This window comes from Chanos chanos, chromosome 5 (assembly GCF_902362185.1).
Source record: "Chanos chanos chromosome 5, fChaCha1.1, whole genome shotgun sequence".
In the NCBI taxonomy this organism is placed as follows: Eukaryota; Metazoa; Chordata; class Actinopteri; order Gonorynchiformes; family Chanidae; genus Chanos; species Chanos chanos.
In genome coordinates this window covers 11,521,768-11,539,917 of record NC_044499.1, presented here as the reverse complement: position 1 = coordinate 11,539,917, position 18,150 = coordinate 11,521,768, and the positions used below count along the sequence as shown (strand labels likewise).

The following is an 18,150-nucleotide window of genomic DNA, read 5'->3' as shown; positions in this document are numbered from 1 at the left end:
GGGAAAAAAAGCTCTGTAATGAAGAAGATTTGGAGAAGAGTCGATTCCAATTTTAGCCCAGGACTGAGTGTGTATGAGCTTCAAACAAAAAAAAAAAAAGAAAAAGAAAAAGAAAGAAACAGTGGATATCAGTAGAGCACACAGATATCAAACACACAAAGTAGAATGTCACCATTAGAGTACAGAGCTTTGCCTCTCTCTCTTTCCTACTTTACTTCTTCCTTTCTCTCTCACTCTCAAACCTTTTTTTTTTTTTTCTTTAGCATTCAGAGCCGCTCTGTATATGAGTGACATGCATCAAATGAACAGTGTTCTCTCGGTTTTGACTTGCCTATTCTTAGTCCCTGTAAGAGTTTCGTTATGTAGGCAGTATTAGGGTCAGAGCAGTGAAGAAAAATAGGCTCACCGCCTGTGTCCAGCCTCCAGGTTAGAGGTGCCCCCCCCCCCCCCCCCCCCCACCACCACCAAACTAAAAGGAGACGCAGGTTGCCATGGAAATGGACGGTAGATGAGAGCAGTGGAGAAACAAATAGGGTGTCAAAGTGACACACATTGCATGGCCCCCATGACTGTGTGGAGGGGATAAGTTACTGCTTCTAATGGGAGGTGAAGAGGAGGAAAGCTGTGTTTCTTCCCACAGCATATACCCATCTAACTGCATTTGACCCTGTTTGCTCCATTCTTGTCATTGTTATAGTCTTCTGCAACCTCTAATGGACACTTGGAGTCTTTTATTTCACAAATGGCCCTTTTCTTTTCTTGACTGGCGCTAAAATGGGCAGGATGTGTCAAGCTGTACCTGAGTGTTTCTCTGCCAGGACCTGTGTGTTTCTCTCTCTCTCTCACCTCCCGCCTTGTTGTTGATAGTGATCCAGAGCTGTGGAGGTTCTACCAGGAGCCAACAGTAATGAATGCCCCTCACCCTACCATTCATCAGAACTGACAGACAGAAACACTTCAGTTTGGTGATGAAATACACACTGAGATCCAACCAGAGATGGGGCCTTGCTTGAAAAAAAAATGAGGCCCCATTAGACCCATCATAAATGATCAGATGAAAGATTAGCTGTAGTTTAATCATTTTTGTCCTTTGCTAATGAGTACTGATGTTAATTTGGTGCATGTGTCATAGTTTCTAATTCATTCCAAAGGTGTAGAGTTGACAGCAGATTTCAGAGAAGCTAAAGAGATTTATACTCGAAGCAATTCATCTTTTTTTTTTTTTTAATCAGCTACATGCTGCTACGGAAGGAGCCACGTTCCTTAATAAGCAGAATCACTGTTTTACTTTTCTCACACAAAAAAACCTTTTCCCCCTAATGATTCCACCCATCCAGACTCAGAGAAAAGAAAAGCCCTCTTAATTTAAGAACGCCAAAGCATGCCCCTGGGTTTGTCTCATTTTACACTGGTGCAGCTCAAATTAGGTTAATTAGCTAACACAGCCAGGAGAAATTTTTAATGAGATCTTACCTGCCTGTCACTCGTGGTGTGCTTATCCACACATATGTACTCATGATACATTAACAAATATAGCGTAATATTAAACAACAGCAACAACAACAAAAAAACAGTTTAGTAATACACCGTTTAAGCTTACAGGCAGAAATAGTGAGTCGTTCATCTTCTTCCCATCCAGGTGAGGAGTCTGTGCTGTATGATTCTGATTGTTATTGATATTGTCTAATAGGTTGTGATTAGTCCATGATTAGTAGCATAAATACAGCTCTGTATGTTAGTACATTAAGTCTCCACAGAAGACTGGCTGACAATAGGGAAAAGTTTCAGTACCATAACCAAAACCATATAAATCATATCTACCAGACAGATCTTTATAGATCCTTGTGAAACTGCTGATCAGCTGTTGAAATGTGCACACACATATTTAATGCAGTGTGTATTATTTCTGAGAATGAGCTTTAGTCCATTGATCTCTGTGGTTTCTTGTCCCTCCCTCCCTCCATCTCTCACTCTCTCTCTCGCACACACACTAGCCTTTATTCATATCCTAGTGGGGACTTCCTATTATCCTGTAACTGAAGAATACTAACCTATCCCTAACCCTAACCTTAACCATAACCATGTTTTGAAACTTTTTTGTTTTACCAGTTACAACAATACAGTTTAGAAAAATGTTGTTATCCTAGTGGGAACCAGCATTTAGGTCGTCACAAGGCAATATAGTCAGATAATGCTGACAAAATTGCCTTGGTACACACACATGGTACATACAAATACATGGTACACACACGTTCAGGAACATAGATACACAGTAAAGGAGCAGTGACACATCCTTGTTTTTATGGGCCTGGATCAATCCCTGCCATCAAGGCCTCGCTGAGATGTGGACAGGCATACAGCAGAGCAGGAATGGTAATAAAAGTTAATAGCGTCATAAATTGTGAGCCATAAACGGCTGCCAGGACCCTGGCGGCCAGGATTACATGACAGATTAGGCTTTGGCGACGTGCAGAGGGACCTGTACAGGCACCTTAACTGTTCCAAACTTCTCTCTCTCTCGCCCTCTCTCCTGCTCTGTTCAGTATGCAAACATTTGGCCAACCTTTACTTCATCACCACAAAAGCTGAATCGTTATCCCTTAACCTCTGCTTTAGCTTTATGTCTCATTAGCGTGTGATGTTTACCATATTCCTGTCAGTTCTCTGCTGTGCTTTGATACACCACTGTGGTATACACGTAAATTAGAGCTTAATAAAGCTCATTTACTGTTAGAGTTGGTTTCTTGTCATTATAGGGAACTGGATATGCCTGTTCAGCTGGTACTCATTATGGGCCTCAGATTAAAACATACACTAATAGACACACACACATACATACAAAGTGCGCTCTGCTGACTGTCTCTGTAGATGATTTAGCTGAGCATTTAGGCCCTATTTGCTGACATTAGTCAAGGATTGGGAGAATCCCAGTGAAGTGCAAAGGTCAGAATATTCAACTTGATGTACATTGTGGCCCACCAATGCCCTCTGCTGGTACAAATCTGTAATTATAATAGTAATTACATTTCCCCAAGTCCACAAAACCATTGTAATACCATTATAATTCAGGTGAGTATCCCCTGTGCCTTAAATACTCAGTTTGTTTGATCATCCTAATCTAAAATCATATGCATCAGGTGTTTTATAGATGTTTACAAGGGTGAAACTAACTTTTTTTTGTGACATTTCATTCAATAATGATACATACATATGCGATTTTCCTGTTATGCAATGACTTTTTGAGCTTTTTAATTCTGTAAAAATATGATCAATTATTCACATATTTAAAATGTAGTTAAATATCCACACACACACACACACACACACACATATACACACACACACATATATATATACCTGACGATCTGCTGTATATACCAGACTGCAAACTAACAGGGTGGAAATGTTTTAGTGAGTTAGCTATAGATCTGTGACTGATCAAGATTTAGTAGACATAACATGCAAACTGCAAAACATGAACATACTTTTATATGAAACTTGTTGTGAAATTTAATAGACAGATCAATTTTCTTCATAACTTAGCCTAATAAGATGGAGCTTTAGGACTATGACTAACATTTAAATCACCACATAAACAAAATAAATAAATAAACGAATAAATAAAACAGACAACTAAAAAATTGACAGGCGAAAGTTATTTCAGGAACAAACAATGGAAGCCTTTTGGAATAAGCATTTTACAGTAAATATCAAGAGGTACTTCCTGGACAAACAAAAGGCACTCCATATTAGGAACATGCTATGTCATGTCTTATATGTTGAATATTGATCTTATTCCAGTATTAATATATTAACCCATACTGAATAAACCAAAGATACACAATTTGTTTGTCAACTGTCTTTTATGATTTCCTAAAAAGTACAGTTTACATTCCTCTGCTCTTCTGACTTTGATGTGTTCCTTTAGTCAACAAGCATTTCCAGAAATATAATTACTCTGTGTACATGTATTTCCTTGTAGCCAAGTTAATATTAACAGACAACCCTATATTAGACAACCCTAAGACAAGCATAACTGTTAGAGGGTAAAGACTGACGATTTACTTGACGTGATTCTCTAGTGTGACTACAATGATGACCATGCACAGTTTGCTGGTGTTTCTTTGCTTGAGCTGTTTGTCTACAGCACAAGTAAACGAGAAAACCACAAACGAAGTTATTCAGCAAGCTGGCAAGGAGGACAGAGCAAACCAAGTGAGCGAGTTTGAGTCAGTAGATGTGGAGACTCAAGTGGCCACGTCTCAGCAGAACTGTCTGCACGACCTGTACACTGAGCTTGGAGAGTTACGTTTCACTGTCAGGACTCTGGAGAGCAGGTTACAGGCTGCTGAGGCCCAAGTGGACCAGTTCAAAAGCAAAGGTAAAAAAAAAAAAAATGTTTTGTACTACACTCACCATATAATATTTGGAACCAAAATGAATAGCAACAAATCTTAACTAACTTGTGTGTAGGTTTATATGTTGTTAGTAGGTTAGTAGATATGTGCAGTATTACAGGACAATCACACATATTCCCTAGGTTATTTACAGCAAAGTCAGTCTGTTCTTACATACGCAGTCTGACTGGAATTTTGATACTTCTTCCCTTACAGAGAGGCTGAAGGTGGCATTCGGTGCCTCTTTAGGCTTCAGAGGAAACCTTGGTCCTTTTAACACAGAAATAACTCTGGTCTTTAATGACGTCTTTACCAATATTGGTGGAGCATACAACCCAACTACTGGTATTCCTCTCTTTCTCCGTCTTTAGTTCACTCATATCTCAATCTGTTGAGGTTCAGTTATGTTTATTTAGATTGTCGTTGTCCAGTTGATTTTGTTGTTAGTATATATAACTTCTTATTTTCATTCCCAATCTTATCACAGGTATCTTCACAGCCCCAGTTAAAGGACTATATTACTTCAGCTTCTCTGGTCACAACCATTCTTCCAAACCCATGGGTTTGAGGCTGTTTAAGAATGGACAACAAATGATCACTGTGTTTAACCATTCAGCTGGTGGCAGATATGAGACTGCGACAAATGGCATGATTCTACAGCTTGAGGTTGGTGACCAAGTCTACATGCGGCTTCGAGAAAACACATGGGTGTTTGACAATGACAATGACCACACCACTTTCATTGGCCATTTGCTGTTTCCCCTGTAAGGATCCATATATAGTATTGAATGACACTGTCAGTCATTCTAAATTGTAACTGTAACCTGTCTTTTTTAAATTTGATAGTTTCTTTTTGTTTTTTTGAGGTTTGCTGTGTTTATTTTGGATTGTCTGCTCGGAGCTCATAACTGGTTTTAAATTGCATTGTAAATAAAAATGGTTGGAATAATTTGGCACATAAACATTTACTCATGTTAGATTAAAAAACAGATTCAGTATTTAGAGGTCTTTCTTTTTCATAACCCACTTCCACCCCTCCACCATAGTCTCTAAATAAATCTCTAAATAAAGCAATCTTTTTTCAAATGCATGTACTTTTATTAATGTTCCTTTCTGTTTCTAATTTAAAAAAAAACAGCAGTGAAATAAAGTTATATGAAGAAAGCTCTGAGAAATGAAATAAAACACTTGTTATGGAGATGTTAACTCTCTGCCCTTACATATCCAGGATTGGGTCTGCAACTGTAATCTCACTGTCAAGGTTTTTTGTGTTGACCTGTAAAGGCAAAAAACAAATTTCAAATATGACACTGCAGGTGAGATAATGAACAAATGAACCATAACAAGCAGCCCGGGCATAGGAGCTATCACTGTAAATGAAGGAACAGACCAGAACAGAGTGGACAGCATGTGTTGTTGGTGTCTTACCCAGTATGGCTCACTCCAGCGGCCTGGGCCATATTTGTTAACAGAGCGCACTCTGAACGAGTACTGGCTGTTCTGGGTGAGGATTTCAGTCTCAAAGCAGCAGGTCTTCAGGTTTTCCACCAACACTTGCTCTCCGTCGCTTGCCTCTGCGTTAAGAACCTCCCGGAGTTGAACGTCAAATGACTCCACATCCTCCCCCATGGGCATCATCCAGAATATCTACAATCATTTCATGATGTTCCATAGCTTATCTTACAAACAATAAAACTTAAACAAGGTAATAAAACAGAGAACTCTCTCTGTCTCTGCCTAGTTAATTCACCTCTGGGACATTATTTAACACACACTGAACCAATTAAATTTTCAAAACAAAATGAATGAAGAATGAACATTGAAGACAAAATTTCCGGTGAACAGAGAACAAATGTATTATTCTATCTTGTTACATGTCATGTTCTTGATCAGAAGGAGTAGTATGTGAGTCTACTTCACCTCCACTTTGAAACCCTTCACATTGTGCTGGTAGATAATTGGAGCTCTGGGCAGCAGAGAGAGATCCTGGGGTTCTCGGCCTGTGTCTCCTGCAGGTAGGCTGAACAGCTCCTCATTGTCTTCTTCAGCTGCCTCTATTTCCTCTTCAGATTCCCTCTTGTCCTCCTGAGCCTCTGTCTCCACATGATCCACCTCCACGCTACTCCTTGAGTCAGCAGTCATGCCACAGTTGAGGTGCTCCTTTAGCAGGCCCTGAACTTTACCTAACAGGCCTTGGAAATCCAGTTCCACATTTCTCAGAGGATCATCCTGGAGATTATGTCCTGACTTGGGAAGGTTATCTACAGCCTTGGCAAGAAGCTGCATCAGACTGTCTATGCCCTGAAGGAAGACAATTTCGTCCGGTTCTTGCAGAGCCTCTTCTAAAATCATCAGGAAACTGTCTAGGGAATTCAGATGGACCTCAGCAAGTTTGATGAAGTAACTGCCCTCCGTCTGTGCATTTCTGACCACGTTGTCAAACTGTGTGAGGAGTAGCTCCTCTTGATCTAGCAGGGAGGTATGGAGGGCAGTGAAGCCGTCCCTCAGTCTTTGTTTGAACTCCTCACCCCTCTTGCTCACGTCACTTGACCTGTCCTTCACTGCTCTTACCTCATTCATACACTCTGCCAGCACTGCAATTAGACACAAGTCATTTAATCAAGAATGCTTACAGTTGCTTGTCTAAACACTAATCTTACACTAAACCAGTAACCCTGACTGAAAATATTATCTTGCATTTATACCATAAGTAGATCCTAATCACATACAATTCATTCACAGCACCTTTACGATTGAGGACAATTTTTAGAATTTGGGTCCATTTGTATGATTGACCCAGTAAGCAACATGCTGTGTTTTTCTCACAATGTATTGATGTTCCCTAAGCACAATAAGCTATTTTTATGTGAAAAAATATTCATACTAAAATGAGAAAAGGATGCACAATATATAATTATTGTTTTAACTCGACATTGTTACTAAGTTCCAGTCAATGAATGGAGTTTGGGTTGGCCATTCGACTTCAAAAAATACACTGGCAATGAGCAAAATATAAATACATATAAAAAAGCGGTCAGAACTGCTTAAAACATGTATGAACCCATCAGATATTTATACAGATATCTAACCATGTTTGGCATGCTGTAAGGTAGCATGTAAACTCCTCTTTCTGCTGAGACAGGCATCATCCAAGGTGGCCACATGGTGGTCTTCATGGTCCTGCTGTACACAGCTGCCACAGACACCAGTGTGGTCACTGAAGCAGAAGTGTGTCAGACTTTCCTCCCAGTGGTTTGTGCACGATCTCAAGGTTTCTGGCAAGGGCGTGCTCAGGATATGGGCCTCAAAATCAGGACCTTGGTGATAATTCTTGAGGCACTTCTTGCAGTAGTTAAACTCACAAGTCCTGCAGAATTTGCAAGCCTTGTTTTTGGGTTTACAAAGACCACAGGGCACTTTGTCCCCTGCCCTGCGGTTGCCTTCCCAGCATTTCTTCATCTGCTCTGCAGCCTTTCTGCGTTCCTTCAGATGGCAAATGATGTGACCCAGGAGTGGGTTGGTGGGGAAATGCCAGTGCTCTGTGGGCTCTTGGCAGGTTGGGCAGGTGACCTCAGGGTGAATGTTTTCCCCAGCTGCAGTCTTCTTTGCTGCCTCTAGGCAGAGTCGGCAGATGGAGTGGCCACAAGGAAGAGACACCGCATGGTACAGAGGCTGGCTGCATAACATGCAGCTCAGATGAGAAGCGATGGTCAGACTGACTTTATCCATTTTCTCCTTGTTTGTCTCCCTCTTGCTGCAATCCAAGGATAAACTTAACTGAATAAGTCAATCAATCAATAAACTGACACACTTTGTCATTCTAATTTGGTGAAAATCATTCTAACCTTGCGAATTCCGTTCATTCTGACTTAGGCGTTTCTTTGTTTTAGAAAAGGGGAGAAAGGGGAGATGCGGCGATAGCCTATACTTGGTCAGAACAGACCTCGCTATCAATTAGCAAAGGGAATCTCGATTTAGTTGTTTCTCGTGTACGAGGTAGTTTAGGCCAAGCTACTTTTGGATCCGAATTCATTGTTCTAAAGTTATTATGTAGCTAAAACATTTATTTCAGTTAGGATTATCGTATATGTTTCGTGTTACTATTGTATTACTAACCGAATCAGCTCCCGGCTGTGCATTAAAACTATCACTGGTTTAAAACTAGGTTATTTCTGATTAGCTAGCTCAGGCCAAATTACAGGCGCGAAATTTGCTAGCCATCGAACAAAAGGTATTTTTCTCGATTTTTTTCTGTTATGCAGAGGGGGCTTTCTGATTGTTTTATATAAACATCCTGTTTTCAGGATGACGATTTTGCTTGCCAAGATACATACGAATACTGAGCGTGTAGATATCAGGTCTGGTTAGCAAGTGTGTGGCCTAACTATATAGAAACGATCAACGGTCTCCCTACCTTATGGACAATTTCCAACCCGTTCTTTCATTTGCGCTTCCCCCCTCTACGTCTTCAAAAGACTTTGTGGCCATACTGGCAGACTTTGGACGCATCCGATAAGAAACACCGTCTGTGGACCGAGACATTATTCAATAAACTGTCTTTCTTTCTGCTATCTCTTTTTTGAAAGAATACAGTCAGTTATTTATTTAACCGAAAATTTAGAATTCGATGAGGAGCGTGGATTCCCTGGCACAGCAACGGTCGTTTTGACGTCATTGGTGTGTTGTAGAAAGAATTAGCAAGAGGTTACCTGATTTATGTGATATAGTTACAGTACGATAGACTCTGATCGGTATGAATTGTTTTATGTGTTTTAACTTTGTTTTAACTTTAGTGGGACTGTACCCAAAACAGCTGTGACAATGTTGATGCTATCATAAGAAATCAGTCATAGTATGTTTTGTCTAAATACACAGAACTTCAAAATCTGATAAAATATAAGAAAATTATATAGTCTTATTATTTTGAATTAGTTGTTAGCAAAACATTAACGTGTCTATTTTGTTCAGACTCCCACCCGCCTTCCAATTTTGCTTATGTCCAGTACTAAATTTAAGTTAAAAGCATCTAAGTAATAGTTGAATTTAAAATTGTTTATCGCTATGCGTTGTTTTGTTATCCTTTGTTTCTCTTTTGCATCATGCATGAAAATGTATAATACTGTACTGTCTGATATTGCAATGAACTTGGACACATTTGAAATTCTGACATTAGTATAATAAAAATTGTAATTCAAAGTGGAAAGAGCCACAGCATCACTCGTTCTAAGGAAAGTCTTTATTGGTCAATGTACAGAAAGTGCTGCAGTGACCACCAAAGAAAGAAGGAGCGAGAGAGAGAGAGAGATAGAGAGAGAAATCAAAACCTTTACAAAACAAAAAGAGAGAAACATATAAAAGAATAGTCTTACATGACTTTACAGGGCTGATCTTTTTAAAAGACTTTTTTTTCTTGTCATCTATATCACACTTGATAAAAAGATCTAGAGAAACATAGGGATGGTCAAGGGAGCATCCCACAATGATGACATCACAAGCACAGGATTCAGGGCAGATAATGATACATCCTAACCACTGCTACAGACATTACATGTAATCCAGTGCACAGATTCAAAATGCAGTCTTTCTGACTAAATCGAAAGGTGAAGAAAAACAAGCAATGTTCAGCTACAGTAGTCCTATCACTACCTAATCACTCCTCAGCAGATCTTTACCCCTTTCAAATGCTCCACTAGGAGAGTGCTTAGTCTCAACACATTACACATTCATCAAAGGCAGTAAAATTAACATGCTCACCCATTCCTGATCTTCCCAGCTAAAAGTTTAATGTGCCATAGTTTGATGTCATTACTTTTTGCATTTTCATCACTGTTTTCAGTATTACTCTTTTTTTTGGGGGGGGGGGGGGGGGGAATCTATTGTTCTTCAGTACTTATACATATGTACGACAGGAATGACAGCCAAATGGTCTTGACCCAGTTGTGAAGATTTAGCCAAGGATTCATTTGTTTTCAATGTTTTTTTTTTCTTCAGATGTTTACACCACCCCCCCCCCCACTCCCCGCCCCCTCTGTAATAATTCAAGACCATTTTCCATGTGTAGAATGCGAGAGAATACGTCTGCAACTCGCCTCCTCAGAAGTGAAGTGGAGAACTTAAGCACTCTTCAAAGAAGAAGACACGAGTAGGGATACGGAGACAGGTCGGCGGCTAACACAGACCAAGGACAGACGGTCCTTTTAGGCAGGCAAGAGTGGAAACAAACAGGTTCAATGGAAGATGAGGTGAAGGGAGCAGTGACAGTTTAGCTACTCTACTTTCTATTTACAGAGGGCAAGCATATAAAAATGTACAGTCACTCTTCCTCCTCCTAATATGACAAAAAAAAAAGAGAAAGAAAACCGATTGGATTGAAGGAGAAGAAAACCTATCAAAAGGAGAGTGAAATAATTTTTTTTTTTTTAACCACATCAGCTCATTTTTATATACCTCTGTTAAAGACAATGTGTCGATTCAGAATCTTTCACAATTTAAAATAAACATCTCCTAGATTTCAAATGAAAAAAATATCTTTGATATTACATATTTCATTGCAAAAGAAAAAAAAAACATTAAGATATTAACTATTGCATATAAATGCAATACATTTGAATTTTTATTTTCTTTTGTTAATTGGAAGAGAAAGGACAACCAATAGTCAATGTATCACCACACACAATCAAAACTATTTGACTTGAAGGGCAGGTTAGTGTTTCAGAAAACAATGTCTTTAATCACTTGTAAAAACACAACCTCATTATATGACAGCAGACAAAGAACATCCCAGAGATGTTAGTTCATTGATTAGTTACTGTGTTGGTGTATTTTCATGTTTCCAACGAATCACTGTTTTAATCATGTTACCATAGATTTTTTTCTTTTTTTTTTTTTTTTGTGGCAGCTCATACCCATATCAAGCGTGTTCCTTTCTTGAATTAAATTTGTGGAGGTTGGGGTGTAATTCCCACATACACCAGCAGAGAGAGACATTGCACTATAACATGCTGTAGATACCAACAAACATGTTATGTGAGGGATTGGTCATTTTGAACGACATCTGAGCAGATTTCTAGCATGTGTTGAAGTGGATTGTGTGTGTGTGTGTGTGTGTGTGTGTGGGATCTGTGAGACGGCGTGCGTGTGTGCTTACTGGCGTTGTGTGCGAGTCTGTTTGTGTGTGTGTGTGTGTGTGTGTGTGTGTGTGTGTGTGTGTGTGCGCGTGCGTGCGCGTGTGATTAATAGGGTAATGTAGAGTGGTCCCACTCCAGCTTGCCCTTGACTTGCTGCACATCTGTCTCCTCCTCCTCATCACTATCCTCAGATTCCGCACTAGACACTTCTGCCAGTTCGTCATCATCTTCATCATCTTCATCCTCCTCTTCCTCCTCCTCCTCCTGCTCCTCCTCCTCCTTGGCTTCATCGGCAATCTGAGGGCCATCAATATTCTACAATTTAAATAACAACAGCAATATTTCACTGTTACTCACTCTTGCTGTTACTGTCCAAGGTCTGTAGCCAAAAATGTGGCGTAATAGCAAAAAATGCCCTGTCGCAATCCAGTCACATTTCATTACTGTCACATAACACAGTTCTCTAAAGGAATCAATGTATGCAAAGATATCATTCTTTACAGCACAATGAAATGCCAAAATAAAACCACCGGAGAGGAGAGAAAGACGCTCTTTTTGCGCGCAGGCTACTCCTGCTTTTAAGTCAATGCGGAATCTGTAGAAAACAAATACACAGAGTCTCACAGCTCACCTCCATCGGGTTAACGGTGATGGTGAGTGTGGAGTCGTCCCAGTCCATCTCGGGCTCCTTCCCCCCCTCCTCGTCCTCCTTAGTGCCCTCCTGGTGAGTGGTGTGGATACGATAGATACCCAGGACTACAATGACCACTAGGGCTGCGATACACATCACTATCACCACAGTTGCTGCTGGCGGTGTGCCTGTGTCCATACACAGACAGAGGAATGATTACAATGCCACCAGTGATCACAAATCCGACTGTAACTTATTTTACACACGATAAACCAATTATAACATACAAAGGTAGTGATGCAAGAAAGAGTAACAATTGAAGGAGGCTACCAATATTTTGAATGTTTCAAAATTTATTCATAGACTGTTTCCAGGCGAACTAGTTTGAATACAGATGTTATTACAAGCACAAATTGTATTCAAATGCAGTCATAAGAAAGATGCAGTGGCATTTCCAAGTTCTATCACAAATGACAGTCTATATGCGGAAAGGCTTTATTGAGGGCACTGACTAGATAGTATCTTCAGAGAAGAAGTGGGGGGTGGGGGGGGGCGGTGGATTGTGTGCTGGACTGATCCCATGACGGCTCTGGAGGATACCCTCCCATGCAACATACATATGAAAAGAAGTCCATTAAAACTCAGGGTCATCTTAGAGACCTTTCAGTCAGCAAGAACCGTCCGACAGCTGGATGGCCGAGGTTACACTATCCCCTTCTGCTTGTCTCTCTTTCTCTCACTCTCTCTCTGTGTCTCTCTCTCTCACTCACTCTCGCTTTCTCTGTCTCTATCTCTCTCTCTCTCTCAGAGACAAGAATTCTAACTCTTTCTGCAGTCAGTTGTGTCCTGTGTGCCCTTGGGGAGATCTCTGGTATCCCTGGTGTGTGTGTGATCTGCCTGGTGTGTGCGTGATCTGCCTGGTGTGTGTGTGATCTGCCTGGTGTGTGCGTGATCTGCCTGGTGTGTGCGTGATCTGCCTGGTGTGTGCGTGATCTGCCTGGTGTGTGCGTGATCTGCCTGGTGTGTGCGTGATCTGCCTGGTGTGTGCGTGATCTGCCTGGTGTGTGCGTGATCTGCCCGGTGTGTGCGTGATCTGGGAGGCTTAGTCCAATCCAGCCAGCACCAACCGCCTCACAATAGTCTTTCCCACTCCCATGAGAGCAAGATACCTTTTGAGTGTGTGTGCTTGTGTGTGCGTGCACACTAGTATACTTAAGATAGAACTACTCCTCATGCTTCCTGTACTTGCTTATGTGTTTTTTTATCTTAAATGAGAGTGCTAGAAGGTTATATTAGAGTGCTAGAAGGTTATAAAACCCATTAGCTTTTTGAGGCCCTTGTTTGTTATTGTTGACTGTGAATGGGTGTTAAAGAAAGGTTAAGAAAATAGAAAATATCTGAAAAAGTGGTTACATTTACCTGAGATGTGATCGGAGTTGAGGGTGTGAACCATCAGAGGATGGTGCACAGGCCGCATAAACTGTGACTGGACTGCCATGTGATTGACATGTCCCACATTCTCTGAGCTGTGCACCACAGCAATCTGAGGGGGCGGGACAACATTTGAAGAGAAAATGATATGTTTGTTGGGAAACATAGATTTCAGACAGACAGTTTAGCTGCATCATCAGGACAAGTCTCTGACCTCAAGGTTGAACTCGTTGCTGGTGTAGCGTCCGTTGAGCTCAGAGCAGCTGAGCCGGAATTTTCTCTCTGTCAGGCTGGCTGGCCGCCAGTTGTGGTAGCTAACTTGCCTGATGGCCTGCTCGTAATGTGCCATGGAATCAACACCTGTGTCCAGGAGAGAGAGGGAGAGAGAGAGAGAGACAGAGAGAGAGAGAGAGAGAGAGACAGAGAGAGAGAGACAGAGAGAGAGAGAGTGAGAGAAAGAAAGAGATCATGCTAGAGCACAGAGCCTCCTCTTGAGCAGCCATGCAGGCAGTTTGAGGTGAAAACCTGCGAGTGAACATCTTTGTACTTCAGCACATTTAAAAAAAGAGTTCTGGAAACACAGCTGTGGCCCAAATGTACCCCTGCAATCCAGACCTTTCTTTGGCACATGCTCTAAATACCACTCGACCTTGACCAAATGTCAAGACAATTTCACTAAACGACTACGGTACAAGCCCCATCAGTGGCCCGCAGATAGACACACTGAAGCACAGACAGTTTAATCTGTTAAGAATGTTAGTTTCCTCTCTGTGTGGAGTTACTGGCATGCCCTATTTGAAAGATGTTCATGTTAAGAGACTCTTGTAATAGTTACTTATCTTATGTTATGAGTGTGTGATATTATATATGAATGAAGAAATTTCACACATATAAAATTCATTTTGAGGCAAGATGAGGACAAACACCTTCCATAATCTATTGTAGATCATTATTCTATGTACCACATATTGTGCATACATAGTGTAAGATTTATGATATATATAGAAGCCTTAAACAAAATTATAGACACATGTCATAAAGCAAAACACTGGGGACAGCTGTCCATAGATTTTCTGAAAACGACTGAGGTAGAGGTTTGTATTACTAATAAACAGTTGTGTATTTGAGAAAATATCCCATTGATGTAGTACAGTAATGGAACAGAAGTCAGGATTTACCATAGATGGAGATGCCAGAGGTGGAGTTGGTGGCATCAAGGTGTTTGCCCAGTAAAGAGCTGTGATGGATCTCTAAACTCTCCTGCTCTGGATTCAGCTCCTCCCCAATCACCAACACATCACAGTAATCAAGGTTGTGCATTACCTCTAGAACACCAAGTCTATGAGCTACAAACACACAAACACACACACAAACACACACACACAAGTAAGCATGGACATACACAAGCACATACATCACAGCATGCTCTTACCAGTAGCAGCCATTGATTAAATACAAATTTAATTTTGATGATTTATGGTCCTACAAAAGTCAAGGTAAATATTCAATAAAAACAAGGTTAATAGTTTCATTGATTTTTCAATATAAACCGGACAAAAGCTCACAAAAGTCATTTACTGTATTTCTATTCAATAACTTACGCTACATACGCGTGACAATTTCTAGCCATACACAGATCGAACCGCCTAGATACTCTGTAGTGTGTTTCTGTAGGGACATATATCTACTGTACTCTATTAGTTCAGTCCTTTGAGCTCAGTCATGACAGTTGTTGGCATGCTGAGCCATGTTGCTTAGTTACCGTACCTGCACTGAAGGTGCTGTCACTTTTGGTTATGGTGCTGATTATACGAATGTCCTTAAACAGAGTCACACCAGCGGCCGAGCGGAGTTCTGAGGCTGGCAGTACCAGTCGCTCCACCCCGGCGATAGTTATCCTGGGTTCACTGGGTGGTAGGACCATAACGACAGCCTTAATGTCTGGGATGGAAATGCACGTATCCTCCCCAAAACACCTGCAGCAAAGCAGAAGAAAGAGAAAGTGAGACAGATGTGCGGAGGAGGAAAAGGAGGAGGAGGAGGAGGAGGAAAAGAAGAGGGAAGAGAGATTAAGACATGAAAAGAAAGTTTAAAACACAGAGACACATAATCATATAAACACGCATATGCTTCAATGAAGCGTTAGATATTTACAGATGATTACAGCTCTCTGAATGCTTTAATTATCACTCCACAGCTCCAAACACAAAGACAAATAGAAGAATGCAGGTAGGGTTGTTGAATAAAACCATGAGAGTTGTGTAATAAAAACTGAAGCGAGTCTTAATGTTTTCCATCCAAACCCCTCTCCTCCCAAACAAACAAACAAACAAACAAACAAAAAAACATGTTTTGTTTGTCACACTCCGTCCTTACAAAAGATGTTCTCCTGCCACTCAGGCAAGCTCTGCTGATTAAGACAGAGGCATTTGAGCGTAGACTAGAACAGACTCACACGCAGACCTGATGGGAAAATTGGAAACCCTCCAGCATCATTACAGAGAGTACAAGCCAAAAATAAATAAATAAAAATAAAGTCTCCGAGGATTAATATTGGTCTCCCTTCTCCTTATACTTCATGTAATTACACTTTTTCAAGGATGACTCTTAAAGAGCATCTATTTGTTTATTTATTCATTTATTTACTCAACCCATTAATTAAGAACAATATCTGGCTTTTTTTTTTTCAGAGACAGGGGCTTCCTTTCTGCTGGCGTAGCTAGTGGAGTGATACTTAGCTGTGCTTAGGCGGCAGTGTGCTATCTCCCAATGGTAATTCCTTAAGCTAATGCATTGCCTAAATGCTTCCCCTAATGCCACCACAGAGAACGGCCTTGAATGAGAGAATGGGAGGTGTGCAAAATTGTGTGGAACCGACGCAACGATTACCTTCTAATAGCTGCCGTAAAACTGGTGAAGAAAGTTTGTGATGTGTAAAAGTGGGTTCTTTGGCTTGGCAAGAGTAGTGGGCCTACATGCTAAATAAATACAGTCTGAGATAGTCTCTCTCATTAAAGAGGCTTGTGAAAAAAGTGCAGCAATCTCTCTTTATTTACAGGGCTGATTTAAGGATACTGGGTGCTGGTCTAAGTCAGATTCCAGACATTAGGACCACCGTAGCTTGCTCCTGATATCGACCGGTGAAGTCTGTTTTCATTTAGTCGGTTCTGTTCACGGCTAAACACTAGACAAGCATTCTACCAACCTGCTCTCTCTCTCTCTCTCTCTCACTCTCTCTTCTTTTTCTTTCTCTCACTCTACTGTTTACTCTCATTTGGGTTTGTATCACTTCACTGCTGCTGGGTCCAATAGGTTTCATTAGCTTCCTGTCAGACCACACACCTAAGCTCACATTCTTTTATGGAGCAGTAAATGAACAGTGAGAGGATGTACTGGGATATTAACCATGGTCCAGGTAAGCAGGAACCCACAGGATGATCACGACTCATTCGCGATGACTGACTAATGACCTTAAAAATTTGGCGATTAGAGCAAGAGCCAAAAAATATCACACACAATCCAGTTCACTGCACAACGCACACGCGATCCACCAAAAGTGTCATATCAGAAAATAAGTAAGAAATTTACTGTAATTGGTAGAGAATGAGAGCGAGGGAGAGAGAGAGAGAGAGTGAGAGAGAGAGAGAGAGCAGTAAGTAGGCATGTAGTGTAGGAGGAAAAACAGATACAGACAGGGAGTCAGCTTTCAGGTTTGTCCAGTAAGAACATTTAAATATTACACTAATGATGGACCTTTCACATCTGCGTCTGCGTCTGGCTGTAGCCACGCTGAATCTCTGACACAGCACATTCCTTTTTATCGCCTCCTTTCATGTCCTCATCAGCTGCTCTGGCACCGGCGCAGTCACCTCGTGCGGCAGGGCCGGCCCATTAAGCAGAGAGGAGATAAAGAGAACCGGCTGCTTCAGCCTCAGAGCCTGATTACCATATCACACACACGCACTCAGAACAGAGTCCCCCCCCACACACACACACACACCCCTCCGTTCACTCACAGCACCACCCTACACACAGCTAAACTCCTCTGTTACAACCAGCCTCCCCGATTGTTCTCTCCTCTACTCCCCTCAGTTCTCCTCCTTTCCCTTGCCTTGTTCTTCCTCTAAAAATATCTCCTCACTTTTTCCTACCATTCTTTTTAAGAGTTTTTTTTTTTCTTCCTCTGAACATGCTGCTGGCTGGCGAAGCCGGGGACCGCCGCCGACTTTCGCGCCTCCCAAATGCCACGGTAATACATTCAGAGGATTCTGATGAAAATTGGAAAACTGGAAGTCGGTACAGACTAAAACAAGGCTCCGTTCACAGCGGGAGGCCGCGGGGTCCAGACTGGCGACCACTGTGGGGCAACTTACATGCATCTTTTCCAAGAGTACCCTCAACAGTGTAAGACAGATGTTATCAGTAACCTAGGCAACCCTGTCGGCAATAGGCCCAAGCGGTGCGGTATTGATTTCAGAACGCAGAGAGCTACTACTCTGGATGCAAAACCTATCCCTGGGATTCTACAGCCTCCCCGTCTGTACATAACGGTCACAGTTACAAG

At 41.3% G+C, this 18,150-nt stretch overlaps 2 protein-coding genes across 2 annotated transcripts in view; both read right to left on the bottom strand.

Annotated features, from left to right (window-relative positions):
* Positions 1-5,613: 5,613 nt before the first annotated feature.
* LOC115812157 (tripartite motif-containing protein 42-like) lies at positions 5,614-8,126 on the bottom strand. The gene is made up of 4 exons (XM_030774644.1): positions 7,487-8,126; positions 6,318-6,991; positions 5,826-6,044; positions 5,614-5,673 (listed from the first exon to the last, which is right to left on the bottom strand). Exons 1-4 carry the CDS (start codon positions 8,124-8,126, stop codon positions 5,614-5,616), a joined length of 1,593 nt encoding a protein of 530 aa, XP_030630504.1.
* A 3,503-nt stretch (positions 8,127-11,629) lies between these two features.
* The window catches only part of clstn2a (calsyntenin 2a), a 97,567-nt gene continuing 91,046 nt past the window's right edge, over positions 11,630-18,150 (bottom strand). Inside the window, exons 13-18 of the mRNA XM_030774643.1 lie at positions 15,354-15,562; positions 14,765-14,932; positions 13,801-13,946; positions 13,575-13,698; positions 12,156-12,343; positions 11,630-11,839 (exon numbers count right to left, since the gene is read on the bottom strand). Of these exons, the coding sequence (XP_030630503.1) occupies positions 11,630-11,839; positions 12,156-12,343; positions 13,575-13,698; positions 13,801-13,946; positions 14,765-14,932; positions 15,354-15,562 (1,045 nt within the window). The remainder of the gene's footprint in view (positions 11,840-12,155; positions 12,344-13,574; positions 13,699-13,800; positions 13,947-14,764; positions 14,933-15,353; positions 15,563-18,150) is intronic.